Here is a 17405-nt window from a genome sequence, read left to right as displayed (position 1 = left end):
TTAAATCCTCATACACTCAGTGTCTCCAATCTGAATATGAGCTTCCACCAACATTCTGCATGACGGACAACAGAATCTGCATTTTCTCAGCTTCAGATGCAGGTATAGTTGCCTTTACCTCCTTCTCTTGTCCTCTGCAGACAGACTTGTGACTCTAAGGTTCAATGGCATATTACAACGGCTTTCCATCAGTGTTTCCCCTCCCAAAATCCATCTCCATGGTAATATGAATCACATGGGTGTTTCATCCAGGTAGAAATGCTAATTAGCTATATTCTAAAGCCCCAAATCCATTCCATCTTGGAATTGAACAGGCAGCTTAAAGTATATCCATTTGTAAAACCTGACATGTCAGTACATCCCTATTAAACTTGGAGACCAACAGTCTACCCGTGCTCAGTGTAACTACTCTGCCCATTCTCTACTAATGCAAACATCTTGCAGCTTCTATCCAATAAGTCAAACCAGTGCCCCACTGTCCCCATAGCACTCAAGCCACACTGGCTTGTTGTTGGACAAAATTTGGAGCAGATCATATTAAACTCCTTATTCCTCAATTTTACCTTAAAGAGACATTTCCAAAAGATAACAATCCTATAAAGTTTGTATTTGTAACAATACCCTCAGCATTTTCTCTTGCTTTTGTTTTTTAATTCCATGAGTGTCAGCATATGTGAGTACTTCAATCAGAGGAGGAAGAGTTGTTTCAGGATCACTGTCTACCTCATCTACAGTGGAAATTTCCAACAACCTGCAGAAACACAAGTAGTAAATTATATAGATTATATTTATTGACTATAAAAATTAAATTTTGTAATTAGGGTCACAGTGCTGGATGTCCTGAATTTTAATTGACCTGATGACATCATCCTACAACAGCTGTGCCAGGCCTTCCAAGGATGTCGTTCCCTGCAGGTGTGCAAAAATAGAGCTTTAGGTGATGCCAAGTTGGCCATTCTTATTGCCATTCTGCTCAATTAAATTGTTCTTGCAAGCAAAAGCTTCGCTCCAGTTCCGACAGGATTGGGAGGGAAAATGCGATGCTATAGTGTAAATGTGATAGTATAATCACTGTACATGTGTATGAATATTGATTGGGTAACTGTATTAAAGCAGCAAGTCATAAATTTATGATTGGTAAATGCAAACTATTATCTGCACAACAGTATAAGAATGATGTATTATAGTTGAGCAAGAAGCTTATGCTCCATCTTCTTTGGGATAGCTTGCCTGCAGCTGCTTGAATATAAACAGGTGAACAAATAACTTAAGTTTAAGTTTTTAAAGTTTATTTATTATTGTCACAAGTAAACTTACATTAACACTGCAATGAAGTTACTGTGAAAATCTCCAAATTGCCACATTCTGGTGCCTGTTTGGGTACACAAAGTGAGAATCTAGCATGTCCAATGCACCCAACCAGCACATCTTTCAGACAGTGGGAGGAAACTGCAGCACCCAGAGGAAACCCACACAGACAAGGGGAGAACATGCAGCCACTGCATGACAGTGACCCAAGCTGGGAATTGAACTCGGGTCCCTGTTGCTGTGGGGCAGCAGGTTGGTCCCTGAGGAATTGAAGGGTACTGATTCCCTCTCTTTAGTGGTGTAGCGAGCAGGATCTGCCCAGCCCTCGTAAAGGCAGAACAATGATCTGATGATTATTGTATCATTTGACTGAATACTCATTGGTAGCTGTGCAGACTAGAATGGAAGTCTGACTGGGTGGGTCCAAACTCTAAACCCGAAACTCAGGTGGACTGGGGCTACTTGTCCCGGGGGTGAGCAAGTCTCTGAATGCATGGAGTGGCAAGTCCTAGGGAGAAAATGTGTCCAGGTTTCGTGTGTATGTGTGTGTGTGTATGTGTGTGTGTGTTTACTTGCACACGAGTCCACAAACAAAGCATGCTTAAAATAACGACAACCGAGAAAACGGTACTCAGGTTTGTCATCAGAGTAGGGAGACGAAGAGATTGTGTCTCTTCACCTCACCCTGGAACAATGTTTTCTTACCTTTCCTGGAGCTTATGATCTTGGGACACTTTTGATACTTTGGGGGCAATCTCACATTCTCATCCTGCCAGTCCGTAGGCGGGGGTGAGGTCTGGGTGGTGGCATGGAGTGGTGGGGTGGCAATTAGCCAAGTCAGGCCTGGTCAGGGGGGCATGGTTATGCAATCAACCAGAGTTGGGTAGAGGGACTGATTAGCCAGGGAGGCCAGTGATTGCGTTAGCTGTCAGCTTTCTACCAAGCTTAGGACCTGCCCTTTTCCCCTGCTGACAGGAAACAGCCTCTGCAAATGCACAGAGTGGCATAAGGTCAAACATTTGGCCTTGCCAAATAAACAGAGCTGAAACTCTCCCGTTTCTTACACTCATTCTGGACACAGAAATTTTTTGGTTAGATTACCCTCTTTTGAGTTTACCTCATTATAGGAGTTCATATCTCTAAGAATGTCTGGAATTATGAAAGCGCGACTGCAATTACCATATGTGTCTATGTTAATTTAAGATTTATTTGTGGATTTAAGGGAACTCAAAGACCAGTTAAATGTGGAAATTTCAAGCATAATCTGGAGGAATTTGGAATAAATGTGAGAATTTAATTGTGGTGTCACTTCAGCCCCAGTTAAGAACAAAAGATTCTGCCATTGGCAATAAAGTTGACTGAGAATCTGTCTGAGATTCTGAATTAACACAGAATAGATGAAGTTAGGCATTGGAAATTGGCTTAAAAATAGAACCAAAAAAGTTATAAGTAAGGAATATAAAAACTGACAATAACAGCTTCTTTAAATCTATGAAAAAGAGGTCAAAATAAACATAGGTCCCTTAGAAAATAAATCTTGGGAGACAGGTGTGGGGAACAGGAAAATAGAGAGGAGGTAAACAGGTATTTTGCATCAGTCTTTATAGTGGAAGATACTTTGAATATCCCATTAATACTAAAGAATATGGGGGAGGAATCAAGTACCATCACTACGACGAGAGAAGTGGCATTAAAGAAATTGATGGGTCTAAAGGCAGATGAGTCCCATTGCCCTGATGGCTCGTGTCCTAAAGTCCTAAAAGGAATAGCTAGACATAGTGGATGCATTGGTTGTAATTTTCCAAAAATCCTTGGGTTCTCGAGAAGTGCCAGAGGATTGGAGTATCACCAATGTGATACCTCTATTCAAAAAGGGAGAGTGGCAAAAAATGGGTAACAATAGGCTGATTAGCTTAACATCTATTGTTGGAAAAATGTTGGAATCAATTATTAAGGAAGTAAACACATTTGGAAAATCATAATCTAATCAAACAGAGTCATCAGGGCTTCATGAAAGAGAAATCATGTCTCACTAATTTGTTGGAATTTTTTGAGGAAGTCTCAACCAGAGTGGATGGGGGGAACCAATAGATGTGTTGTACCTCCAAAAGGTATTCAACAAGGTACTTCACAAAAGATTAAGTGATAAGATAAGCGCCCATGATGTTGGAGGTCGATTATTGGCATGGATAGAGAACTGTCTAATGGGCAGGAAACAGCAAGTGGGGATAAGGTGTTCTTTTTCAGTAGAGTCCCATAGGGATCAGTGCTGGTACCGCACCTGTTTACAATTTTTATTAATAACTCGGAGAAAGGAAACAGATGTACTGTAGCCAAAATTTGCAGATGATGCAAAAATAGGTGGAAAGGCAAGTTGCAAGAGGGATACAAACAGTTTGCAAGGAGATATTGATAGGTTAAGTAAGTGGGAAAGAAGTTGGTAAATGGAGCATAATATGAAAAAGTGTGAAGTTATTCATTTTGAAAGGGAGAACAAAAGAACACGGTACCATTCAAATGGAGAAAAACTGCAGAAAGCTCCAATACAAAGAGACTTGGGGCACTTGTGCAGGAAACACAGGAAGCTAGCACACAGGTGCAGCAGGTAATCAGGAAGGCTAATGGAATGTTGATCCGTATTCAAGGAGGTTGAAATATAAGAAAAAGGAAATTTTGCTACAATTATACAAGGTACTGGTGAAACCACATCCAGAGTACGATGAACAGTTCTTGTCCCCTTATTTAACAAAAGATGTTATTACATTGGAAGCAGTTGTTATTATACTGGACCCCCAGTAAGGACAGACTGTCTTATGAGGAAAGGTTAAACAAGTCAGGACTTTACTCAGTGGAATATAGAAGAATGAGAGGTGATCTCATTTAAACATATAGGATTTTTAAGGAGCTTGACAGGGTAAATGCTGAGAGGATGTTTCCCCTCATGGGAGAGACTAGGACCAAAGGCCAAAGTCTCAGAATAAAGTGATGCCAATTTAAAACTGAGATGAAAAGGAATTTCATCTCTCAGACGGTTCAATGTCTTTGGAACTCATTGCCACAGAGAGCTGTGGGAGAAGGGTCCTTGTATATATTTAAGACTGAGATCGATAATTCTTTGATAATTTTTGATCAGTAAGGGAATCAAGGGTTACAGGGAAAGGGCAGAGAAGTGGATGTGAGGAATGTGGGATCAGTCATGATCCTACATGAATGGCAGAGCAGGCTCTGTTCCTATTTCTTATGGTCTTATCAACATAGGAATCAACAAATGAAATTAAAAACGTAGCAAATGGTCGAATTCCAACTTGATGTTTAATTAATTTAAGTTTACACACAATCAAAGTATGTTAGCCCTATATGATTTTATACTGAATTCTGGGACACAAGCTTATCAAATGACTTAGTCTTGTCACCAATCATCAAAATTGATGAGGAAGAAAGACATATGGCCTTAAAACAATGATGCAAGATGTCAAAGATGAACAACTACTGGTGAGGAACGATCCATCTCCCTTGCAATTAAAATTATCAGCTCCATTCTCTAAATTCAAAGTCCTATTATGCAAAGAAAAACAAGTATTTAAACATTTAGTCTTGTGCAATAATGTCATTTAACTTGAGACATTTAAGAGTCATTATTTCACATTATGTAATCATCTTTGATTTTGCATGTTTAGATTTAAGTTCTGGAATTAACTTTGGTATCTCTATAATTCTTTCAAATTAAAGTATACATTTTATATTAGCACTTTATAAACTTCTGTATTCGTTCTCAGGTTATAAGAACTTCACCACTTTTCTTTGTTTTAAAAGTAACAAACTTTAATCACCGAGAAACTAATAGAAACTGATCACGCCCACCTGGACCAATGACAGATTGATCTCACATCCCATAAACCAATTAAGAATTAGCTTTGTCTCACTTAGCCCAATTAGAATGCAATAACATCATTGATCACACAATAAGCTGCAGCTCTCACACAGCAAGCTGTGCATCAAGTTATGGAACTTAAGTTGGTTTGTAGTGCCTGCTGTTCAGAGGGAAGCAGAGGTTAAGGGAGAGGAACTCAATTGCAACTTTAGCTTTGCTAAGGAAGGAAAGGGGAAAGTAAGGGTTAATAACAACAGATAAATAAAGTTGCACTATAAAAACTCAAGATACAACTGCAAGACCATGTGGGAATTGAGCAGGGTGGGGGTTTTCTGACACAGATACAAAATGCAGCTTTGTCTAATATAACTCAATGCTGAAGGTCATAGCCATAATATAGACATGATGGCATAATCATTGTATATGTGAATGAATTGATTGGATAACTACATTAAAGTATCATATCATGTTAATTTTTGATTGGTAAACGCAAATAAACTATTATCTGAATAATAATGAAGAATGCTATGTTGTAGTTGATGGACAAGCTTATATGCATCTTGTAAGGGGGCAGCTTCCCTGAAGCTGCTCCTGTAAAAACCGGTGAACGAAGAAACTTGAATCTTGTTTGGTCCCTTTGGACTTGAAGGATATTGCTTCCCTCCTTTGCCTTTTCATCACCACCTCCTCCAATGCCTCTCCTCACCCCAGTCAAACATCAGACCTTTGTTGCAATGGCTGCATGAGCTCACAGCACAATGTTGTCCAGACAGACACTGGTGCGGAGCACCATCAGAGGGGGAAGGAGAACTGAGGAAGGTCCATGGCTCCAGCTGCACGGCTTTGTCCATGAAGACCAGCTCGGTATGGAGACATAGGCAGGAACCAGTCTGGCTCCTGAGTGGATCAGGAATAATACAGCATTATGGCAGAAAGCATTGTTGCACTCACCTCAGTCTTGCCAACTGAAGACCGACTTGTACATGCCACTCTTTATCAATCGGGTTTTATGATTTCCCACTGGCATGACGCAAGATCGGAAGACCTTATGGGAAGTGGTAGGCAGCTATTTCAGTAAGCATTTACAGAATGCAAATGAATGTGAATGGTATTCATGCCACCTGGTTACAGAAGACCAGCCCACTATTGGGAAAATTGCAACATGATTTTACACCAATACATTTCCGACTTTTTGGCTCTATCGAGATTCATTGTGCCCACCGCCATCATACCCATAGGTTGGGAGAATTCAGCTCACAGTGTCTCATTAGTTACTACAGCTCGTCCCCCAAGTGTTTAGTTTTACCAATTGATTCACAATACTGTTGATATCTCTGGTTTTTGGGTCAACCCAACATTATGTTAGCCAATGAGAACTTGACCCCTACAAACTCCAAAGTATGAATCTTGATGATACCTCTCAGTTTTTGCCCAATATCTGAGGCCACAATGATGTTATTGGCTGTATATTATACGTTGGCAAGGGAAATTATTAAATTTTAAAATCCTAATGAATCACCTTTGGATTTATTCAATGGCTGGGATGCCATGACAGAACATGACAGGCAGAAGTAAACAAAACATTGTACTTCACAGAATTATTCATTAAACAGTTTTGATAGTTTCACAGACAGTAAAAAAAACAAACTTTATCAAATATAACATAATTGAATATTACTTAAAAATGAAACTATCCAAAACAGATGTAAAAATCGATGAAAGCAAAATACAGCAGATGCTGCAATCTGAAACAAAAACAGAAAATGCTGGAAAATCTCAGCAGGTCTGACAATGTCTGTGGAGAGAGAATAGAGCCAATGTTTTGAGTCTAGATTACCTCCAGATGTTTTTTATCTGCTCCTCCAGTCCCACTCTATAGCAGGTTTAAATAAACTCTTTTATTCAACAGCTTACTCAGGCAGCAGCCTTATTAATATTGTCAGAGTCCTATGACATACATCCTGATGGGTCCTACATGATTTCAGTGACCAACTGAGCAGTATACTTACTATTTGTTAGGAAAGAAGTAGAGACTGTAAAAGTTCAGTTTTAAGCGAATCTTAGTGGAGCCAAAAAGAGCAGGAGATTACTGCTTTTAATTCAAAGGAGCAATTTTGGGCCTGTGCTGTTCCAGACAACATTCCATGTTGAATCCATACATCAGTTGGCCTGGATCCCACACAACTTTTCCAATTGCTGGCATGCAACCCCTAGGCATCATCTGATCTTTGCTTGCCAGCAACCAGCCATCATTCCCTTGCTCAGGGTCAGTGGGATTTAAATTAAGTTAATCACAGCTGAGGCCTATGGGGGAATGAGGAAGGGAGAAAGGAGTGGGGGAGAGAGCCCAGGATGAGGACGAGGTGGAAGGCCGAGGGGATTGAAGGACCATGCAAAAGATGTGGGGCCTTGGAGAAGGGGCAAAAGAGCCTAGGGGTGAGATTTGGTAGAGGGGAAAGTGGATAACTGATGTATTTAGCTGGCTTCCTGCCTGGCAGAGTCAATTCCACATCTATTTCTTTATTTTTTTTATGTATAAAGGATAACATTCCGATATGTTTGTTCAGCAAGTTGTACTTCTCCTCCCCAAAAGCAGCTGAGAATTTCTTGAGTACCAGAAACCCTTCAAGTATCTCAATTCAGTGATCATTCAACATGCAAGAGATAACACGTGAGTGTCAGGGCAATCAATCTTGAACAGTATTACGAGAGACCCAATCAGCTTTTTCCTGATATCCTCCTCCCCAATGGCAGAAACCACTACGTATATTCGAGTCTTATTAAAATAGAATATCTTCAGAGCAGAAGGAGACCATTCAGCACATCTTTCGACCGTGGGAGGAAACACATGCAGACATGGAACTCCACATACAGTGACCCAAGGCCAGAATCAAAGGCTGTGCCATCCAGTGGATTTAGTGGATAAACTTCAGCAAAAAATGTTCGCAATATCTTAACACCAAATTACAAATACATGATTTATCTATGCAAATTATATTTCTTTGGAATATTTTGTAACTGAAAAATCAGAAAGGTTTTGATATCACTCTGCTACAGTCTAATTCAGTCAATAAACTGGTGCTTACCTCTGGAGATCATCAGCAATTGACAAATGTTTTTGACCATTTCCTTCAGCTTGTGTGTCTTTGTACAAACTCTGCAATGTGATTTTGGCATCTTTGTGATGGTGTAATTTTTTTTCTGCCTCTGCTAAAGATTCTCCCGCACTGGGGTTTAAATCGGATTGAAAATTCTGAAATGAAAATAGAGTGTATGTATTTAATCAGCACAGTGGTTAGCACTGCTGCCTCACAGCGCCCGAATCTCAGTGACTGGCTGTGTGGAGTTTGCACATTCTCCCCAGGTCTGCATGGGCTTCTGCTGGGTGCTCCGCTTTCTTCCCACACTTCAAAGATGTGTGGGTTGGATTGGTTGACCATGTTAAATTGCCCCTCAGTATCAAGGGAATTAGCAGAGTAAATATGTAGGGTTGCGGAGATTGGGCCTGGGTGGGATTGTCGTCGGTGCAGTCTTGATGGGTCGAATGGTCTCCTTCTACCATTATAATATTCACATTTTAATAGCTCCTATTCACTTATATTGTTTACTGTGTATGCTCAAATTAACAAAAGTGATGAGCATCTCGTTGTTAGACAATAATGTGACACATTCCTACTACCAGATCACAACTTCCAAAGCCCAGCAGCGAAAATAGTCAAAGCTCTTCATCGACTTTCTCAACAAAGAAAATCAAACCCATTGTCTTCCAGTTTTAAACCCCTCTAACATGTCACTGTCTCCAGAGATGAGACCAGAACTAAGAAGGACTGTGAATATGACTTTATACAGTTTTGCATCATTAATATTACCTTTTGAGGTGTCTGGTGCTCAGGCTGCAAATCTTTAGTTTGCAACTGTTGTTCTTTGTGTTCTTTCAGAAGATTAGCAGGTCGCACAGCAACAACTGTAAAAGGAGGAGACAATATTAAATGTGGTTAAACATTTACTCAGCAACTGAGAAGTCTCACCACCAGGACCAGAAGTGGGAGTCAACACCATGCCAGCAGGTAGCTGAACGCAGGGGGGCAGGCAGCATTTTACTGGCAGTTGCCTGACACTGTCCAACTGAGGATGGTGACCTGCTTCCCAGAACTGCCAGCTACCAGATGAAGGAGAGAGCACTTCCATAGCCATGCATCCTTGAAAACGAGGTAAGTTTACTTAAAAGAGCCAGTTAGTTAGGGAGGCTCCGGTGGTCAGAGTTGAGGCAGGTTTTAAGGTTACAGTCAAGCAGTGGTCATATGCCATCACAGGTGTACTGTCATGGTTCAGGAAGCAGCCATTAAGGAGGATGAGCTTCTCCTAGCCAGTAAGACTGACATGCATAACCCAGAGGTCCCCACATGTGAGAGCAGGAGTGGGAAGCCCAACAAAATCCCAGAAGGGGGCAGAAGTTGTTCTTCAATTTGACACTTAAATAGCTCAACTAGTTGCTTGGTCAGCAGCCCATTACTGATAATATGCCATGGCAGTCAGAGGATGTCAAGGTCCCCAGTTACAGCCTTCCCACCCATATTACCAGCCGTCCTGCCTCCCAGACTATTACAAAGGACTGGTAAAATTCAGTCCAGTTTATCTACTTACTTAGGAACATTGGACTAGGAGTAGGCCAATTAGCCCTCTCAACTTGTTCTGCTACTCAATAAGGTAATGGCCCGTCTGTGTCCTAACTCCATGTGACCATCTTTGCCCCTTATCCCTTAATGGCTTTGGTTAACAAATACCTACCAATCTCAGATTTAAAATTTACAATTGATCCAACATAAATTGTTGTTTGTGGAAGAGAATTCCAAACTTTTGCCACTCTTTCTGAGAAGAACTGTTTCCTAAATTCACCCCTGAAAGGTATGGTTCTAATTTTTAGATTAAGGGCTGAATTTTTTGGCCCTCCCCTCCAGCGGTATTTTCCGGCCCCCACCATTGGTGATCCTGCCCCACAGTGAGTTCCCCAGTGACACAATAAGGGAACAACAGAAAATTCCATAGACATCAGCAGGACTGGGAGATCCCACCACTAGCCAATGTCAAGCCACCTCCAATGTCAGAAAACACGCTGGCAGGGTAGAGGGTCATTTCCTTATCCTAGCATCCCGAGCTCGCATAAATAGTCTCTATATCTACCCTATCTGTTTCCCGCACTATCTTGAAAGCTTTGATCAAATCACCCTTTAGCCCTCTGAATACTGTAGCATAATAGTGGACATTGGGTATTAATTCTTATATTTTAATATGCTAATCATACACTGTGCATATCCTCACTAGAACTGATGGAACATCACTCGATTTGGTCTCTCATACAGTCTCGTGGAAAATGTAAGCCACAGCAGGAAGATGTCTTACAATAAAGCCACTGTTTCATATATCTCTGCAGACTCATTAAATATTTTGTATCAGTCTAACGATACCAAGAATATTTTAATACAGTCCTAGGTTGCATAATCTCTCCTCAGAATTCTCTTGGAGTCCAGGTTGATAAGTCCATAGTACACTCCCCCAAGGTCAATAGATCCTGAACTGCCATGTACTGTAGGTGTGCCTCACCAGGGCTTTGTCTAACTGGAGCATAACTTCTATCCCTTGTGTTCTGGACTTCTTTGTATAAAGACTGACATTCCAGTATCCTTTTTGACTTTTTTCTAACAATTGATGACATTTGAGTGGTCTATGTGCCTAGGCCCTGACGTCTTTTTGAAATGCCATTGTTCCTAGCTTTTTGTCCTTGAGAAAGTACCCTATTCAGTCCTTCTCAAGTCCAAAATAGATGGTGACACATTAGTTGACACTGAGATCCATTTGCCATAGTTTTGCTCATTCACTTAATCTATTAATGTATCTTTTTAACTTTATGTGGTTTACAATACTGTCTACTGCCTATCTTAGTGTCTTCAACAAACGAAGATGTGGTTTTCCACCCCATCCCCAAAGACATTAAAAAATACTGCAAATAATTCAGGTCTCAACAAAGATCCTTGTTGAACAAGTCGCATCCTAACAAATAGAGTAGCACCCATTATTTCTGATCTCTGGGTGGGATCATCAGCTTGAACTCTTGATGCATGGAATCACCAGCAAAATCCAGAGAAAACCAGAAATCCCCAATGTCACCAGCGAGATTGCCATTTCTGATTTGCCAGGCTCCTCACTGGCAACATACATGAACCTGATTTTAGTACATTTACATGTAATTATAGTCCCCTCAGCCCATGGTGTCTCCCCCCACCCCCCACGTATATTCATATCTCGTCAACATCATGTCGATGAGGTTTTTAGCAGTTTTTAAAAAATCTGAACCTGACAAGGAGATCCCTCTGGGTGCACAGAGATAGGTGTGGGCCTTGGGGGAAAGGGGCATGGCCAGGCAATGCCTGCGATGATTTTGAGGAGGTGGGGGGTGGTGGGGGCAGGTGGGTGAAATGCTGGTGATGAGTGTGGGTGGCGCTGCTGTCAGATGAAATGCTGGTGTGTGTGTGTGTGTGTGTGTGTGTGTGTGTGTGTGTGTGTGTGTGTGTGTGTGTGTGTGTGTGTGTGTGTGTGTGTGAGAGAGAGAGAGTGAGAGTGAGAGGGTGGGGGGGAGTGACGGTGAAGATTATTTTATTTCTGATCAGCCCTTTAAAAATGGCTCCTCAATATCTGTGGAGCCTCTTTCTAGCTCGAGGAGACCTGCCAGAGTGGCAACTTAAACCACTTCCCCTGATTTTGTTTGCTTTAAAATGGCTCAAAATCTGGAGAGAAAACTAGTCTGTGCAATTGGAGAGTTACCACTTTTCTGACTGACTAAGCTTGGCACTTTGACAAATTCTGGTAAGATCGCCCCCTCTGTCTCCTGTCAGTTAGCAAATTTCCTGACCAAGTAACTTAATTGTCTTCAATTCCAAGAGCTTCAACTTTACCCAAAGTCTTGCATGAAAATCATAATTAAAAGCCTTCAGGAAGTCCAGATAAATAACATCCATAGATATTCCACAAGATAATTTTATCCTTAATTAATGCTAATAATATCCTTACAATAGATGTTAGTCTCTCATTCCCTCATTTTCTTCAGTCACTTTAAATAACAGAGTAACTTGTACCATTTTCCAACCTGAAGGAATGGTTCCCAAATCAAGAGAGTTTGGGAAAATTATATTTAAGGCATCTGCAATATTCTCACCTAGTTTCTATAAAACCCTGGGATGGAAGTCACTTTGTTCTGGGGAATTGTAAGAAGTCTCACAACACCAGGTTAAAGTCCAACAAGTTTACATGGAATCACGAGCTTTTGCAGCACTGCTCCTTCATCAGGCGAATGAGCAGTGCTCCGAAAGCTCATATTTCTAAAAAAAAACCTGTTGGACTTTAACCTGGTATTGAGAGACTTCTTACTCTGCCACCCCAGTGCAATGCCAGCATCTTCACATCCTGGAGGAATTGTCATTCTTTAGTGCCTTTACTTTCTTAATTTAATGTTTTAGAGATAGAAATTTTGGTGGCTTTCTGTCCCTGATTCAATATTAGTTTCCTCAGGATATCTGACATGCTGATTTCTTCCTCTAACTGCAAGATGTAAAGCTGTTATTCCTCATATCTGCTATTTCTTTATATTCATTGATCATCTCACTGGTATCAGATTTCAGTGAATGCACATTGCTTTTGACCACACTCTTTTCCTAATATAATTGTAAAATTATTTCCAATAAAATCCAGAGAAAACCAGAAATCCCCAAATTATTTCCAATAATTTTGATATCACTGCAAGTTTTGATTTATGCTCACATTCACTGAGATCTGCGCCATGTTTATCATATTCATATGCTTTTTTCTTTAGTTTTATGTTACTCATTAGCTCTTTAGTTGTCCATGGCTATCTTTTGGTAACTAGAACTCCTACCTCTCAGGAATACATATTACATTTTTTTTTAAACAGTTTCCATTTACTCTCTGCCATTTTAGCCATTAACAGATCTTTTCAGCAGAGTGCTGAACAGAAAAACAAAGTTATTCCTGACCCCTTCAGTCTTTATTTCATCTCCATAACACAGATCTTTCAAATTTGTCTCCTACAACTGTAGTTTGCAGCTTAAATTCAAGCATCAGGATTGCCTGACTAATACCAGTTCTTAACATTTTATAACATAGCACCTTATGCCACTGAGATATGTAAGTTCTCATTGGGCTAATCAGTTTGATAAACAGTGTTTGTTCTCATTTTAAAGGTTTGTCTTGTAGTGCATTTTCTTCCCAAATCCTTTCCAACGTATGCCCAAGGTTTCAGCTACACCACACATGCATGTGCATGCATGCACACACTCTCATCTCTCTCTCTCGCACCCGTGCGCCCCCGCACCTCTCGCACTCATTCCATCTCATATACACACTCATCTCTCACACACAAAATATGAGTAATGATAAGGGGTTCTTTCTCAGGTTGAAGGGCAGTAACCAGTGGAGTGCCACAGTGATCAGTACTGAACTGCAGCTCTTCACAATATATATTACTGACTTGGAGGAAGTAACAGAGGGTACTGTGGCCAAATTTGTGGGTGATATAAAGATGGGAGGGAAAGCAGGTTGTAAGGAGGATATAAACAGTTTACAGAGAGATATTGACAGGTTAAGTGCAAGGGCAAAACCTTGGCAATTGGAAGAAAGAATGAGGAGGATTATTATTTAAAGGAGAGAGAGATTGCAGAAAACTGTAATATACAAGTATAAAAAGGGCTGCAGTATAAAAGTAGAGGTTTTGCTGCAACTGCACAAGGTACTATTGAGGCCACATATGGAATACTGTGACAGTTTTTGTTCCCTTATTTAAGGAAAGATATATTATTAGAGGCAGTATACAGGAGATTTACTAATATGATTCCAGGTATGGAGGGATTCCTGTATGAAAAAAATAAACTGGTTGGGTTTGTGGTCCTTGGAGATCAGAAGAATAAGAAGTGATATGATTGAAACATACAAGATTCTTAGGAAGTTAGATAGGGTAAATGTTGGGAGGTCATTTTCAATCATGGAGTGTAGAACCAGAGGGCTTGGTTGCAGAATAAGGCGATGCTAATTTAATAATTTATTCTCTCAAGAATGGTGAATCTTTGGAATTCTCTACCCCAGTAAACTGCGGAGGCCAAGTCCTTGAACATTTTCAAGGCTAAAATCAATGGCTTTCAAAATCAGTAGGGAAATTAAGGGTTTCGGAGAGAAAGGAGGAAAATGGACTTAGTGAGTGTTAGATCAGCCATGATCTTATTAAATGGCACAGCAGGCTTGAAGGCCTGAACGGCCTAGTCTTGTTCCTATTTCTGATGATCTTATGTTCTTAACTCTCTCTGAAGCTCAACTCCCCAGCACCTCCATTCCCTCTTGCAGGCAATACTAGCCATGCTCCCTCTTCCCCATTCCCTCTCGCAGACTGTGCTCTCACCCTGATTGAAAAATTTGTTTTATGCTATTTTAACTTGTCCAATCAGAAGCTGGATTCTGGCAAATCTAGAAACAATAGGAAACAGCACAAGACTTAAATTGTGTAGATCAGCCTACCCTGGTGTGGAACTGCTGAGAGGTGCCAACGGAATCCAATTTGGGAACCCCTGGCTTAAGATATATATATATGCTAAAATTAATTTAAACTTTAATGTTTTTAAATATGGAATTATTCATCAGTATGCTGCAATATGACAATACACAAATCAACTTTTCAAAACCAACATAATGTTTAGCAAAGTTCTGAGATGGCACACAATTCAATATTCAGTTACATTTCATTCAACAAAGGTGTAAGTTTTTATATTGAGACTGAGTGCAATTTTTTGTCAAATCATAATTGAATAGGGCTTGCAGTCTTGGGGAGTCTCAGCACTGCACCCTCTGGAGAAGAGCAGAGTCATTGACTGCAACTTCTGGATTTCCACGCTATTCTGTATGTGTGCCTGAAGCTGCTGTCTGATTCGGTGAAGGCATTTTGACATTATGACCACAGCAAAATTTGGGCCATTGTTGAATACTTACTTTCTTTTACTTTACGATCTACAGCTGATTCAATCTTACAAGGCAACACATTATAAATCTGTGTCTTGTCCAGATCTGGCATTTTTTCATTCATCTGTAAAGAAATATTATATAAACGTGAGAAGAAAATAGTTAATTCAACCATATTTTGTAAAACAAAAGTTTACAGTTCACATTATAGTATGTAACTAACCTCTCGAAGATCTTCTTCTACTGTTTGTTCTTCTGGTTCTGGTGTTTTCTTGGGTCGGCTGAGGTCGAAGAGATACTTCAAAGAAAACCGGGCTTCAGGAGACATTGATTTGATACCCACATGTTTATATCTTTGGAAATATTCACTTTCAGAAGCTTCATCATCATAAACTTCTGGTTTACGTAAAGCCTTGATTTCACGAGAAATCTCACGCTTTATAGCTGGTATTTTCAAACTTGAAAAAAATATCAGAAAAATACTGTTGATGCCTTTGAAAACAGAACTAAACTCCAATATTTAACTTATTCCTTTGATTACATTAAAATCATTCTGCACTTCATGCTTTTTCTTAGCACTCTGTGCCCATATCTAAGTCTTCTGGTTCAGTATGATAGGGGTTGGTTTGGCTAAGGTGGCTGGATGGCTGGTTTGTGATGCCAACAGCACGGGTTCTATTCCCGTACCGGCTGAGGTTATTCATGAAGGCTCTGCCTTCTCGGCCTTGCCCCTCACCTGAGGTGTGGTGATCTGCAGGTTAAATCACCACTAGTCACAGCCCATGGTCATCTGGGATTATAGCGACACTTTACTAATGACGGCTTGTGGGAAAATAGCATAAATAACTTGTAAGTCCTGAGAATACTACTGGAATTCCTTCACTCCTGGGAATTATTCAGTCCACAATATTAGTTTGCTTAACATGTTGATTTAAAACTTGAATACAGATTATATACTTCATATGTATAATTTTAAGATATTCAGAATGTTGCAAAGATCTACCAATAGGGACAGTAACGCAGCAGTTATTACCAGAATAGCAATTCAAAGGTATAATTATATAAATCCTATCAAAGTAAATTTAAATCCATTCATAATAAATAATGACAACAAATTCAATACACATGGTATGAATGGAACTAGCACTGGCAAAAGTAATCAAAGTTCTTAGGTGGGTGCAAAAGCCCATTACTGTCATTCAGGGAATGAAGTTTGTTGCGCCTACCTGGTCTGACCCACCAGTGATTTCATTCCCTATTAGTTTGACACTTAAAGCTTTCTAAAATAGCTTAGCTGTACAGAATAAAGAAACACTATTCCCACAAGAACCGGTTGAAGGAGAACAAATAAAACCAAACAATAAATGTAATCATCACCCATGTCCTAAGAGTGAAGAAAAAAACCTTTCTTCTTATTAAAGCTGTGCATTTTGTGAATTACAGGAATATTCTTTCTTCAATTTTTAAACCTTTTCTATTAGTTCACCCTTATTCTTTGTTATCCATCAATAACAGGTATGTTTTAAGCTATCACTCATCATAAAAAGTTTTAATTTGAGCTGTGTTTTCTAGCATCTTCAGTTAGTAGTGTCAAGGCTAGACAGTAACCAACAGTTGTCATGCAGATAGGAATAAAAAAATGGAGGGGAAAGGAATTAAGTATACACATCTTTATGCAAGTTAGGCACCTTCAGGAAAGTTAGTTCATTTGTAACACAATGAAGTAACATAAAAACCTTGCAAGTATTTACCTTTCAAGTGATTCCATTACTTGTGAAAAGATAAAAGCATAAATGGGAAGATGATTTATATTAATAATAAGTAGCTAATAAATATTATCTTCAAACAAGTTTGAATTAAATTAATTTCATTAAACACATTCTAATCATCAAGAACCAAGGGAGACAATTGAGTGTTTGAAGACAGGCATTGGGAACGGTGACAAAAGCTCATCCTTCATGACAACAAATGAGGTTACGATGAAAGGTTGGAGAAATTTTGGCATGGTGAGAAAACATCTGAGGTACAACTTCATAAAATTATACAACATGTAAAGGTGAATCCCAAATAATTAAATGTAGACTCGAGCTAAAGAGTGCATAGGTTCAGGTTGGTGAATGGTAATTTAGCACTGATATCAGGAAGTTCTTCATAAAACAAAATTCAGCATTCAGACAGATCATCAAGCCAGTAACCCTGGAATCATTTCAGA

At 39.8% G+C, this 17405-nt stretch overlaps 1 protein-coding gene across 1 annotated transcript in view; it reads right to left on the bottom strand.

Moving 5' to 3' along the window:
* The window catches only part of ccdc87 (coiled-coil domain containing 87), a 69052-nt gene that overhangs the window by 41293 nt on the left and 10354 nt on the right, over nucleotides 1-17405 (bottom strand). Inside the window, exons 5-9 of the mRNA XM_080207304.1 lie at nucleotides 15417-15651; nucleotides 15224-15317; nucleotides 9049-9143; nucleotides 8266-8432; nucleotides 622-751 (exon numbers count right to left, since the gene is read on the bottom strand). Of these exons, the coding sequence (XP_080063430.1) occupies nucleotides 622-751; nucleotides 8266-8432; nucleotides 9049-9143; nucleotides 15224-15317; nucleotides 15417-15651 (721 nt within the window). The remainder of the gene's footprint in view (nucleotides 1-621; nucleotides 752-8265; nucleotides 8433-9048; nucleotides 9144-15223; nucleotides 15318-15416; nucleotides 15652-17405) is intronic.

The sequence above is a fragment of the Carcharhinus amblyrhynchos genome, chromosome 19, assembly GCF_965287045.1.
Source record: "Carcharhinus amblyrhynchos chromosome 19, sCarAmb.v2.hapA, whole genome shotgun sequence".
NCBI classification, from domain to species: domain Eukaryota; kingdom Metazoa; phylum Chordata; class Chondrichthyes; order Carcharhiniformes; family Carcharhinidae; genus Carcharhinus; species Carcharhinus amblyrhynchos.
Note: the sequence above shows the minus strand (reverse complement) of the source record. Positions and strands in the feature narration are given on the sequence as shown.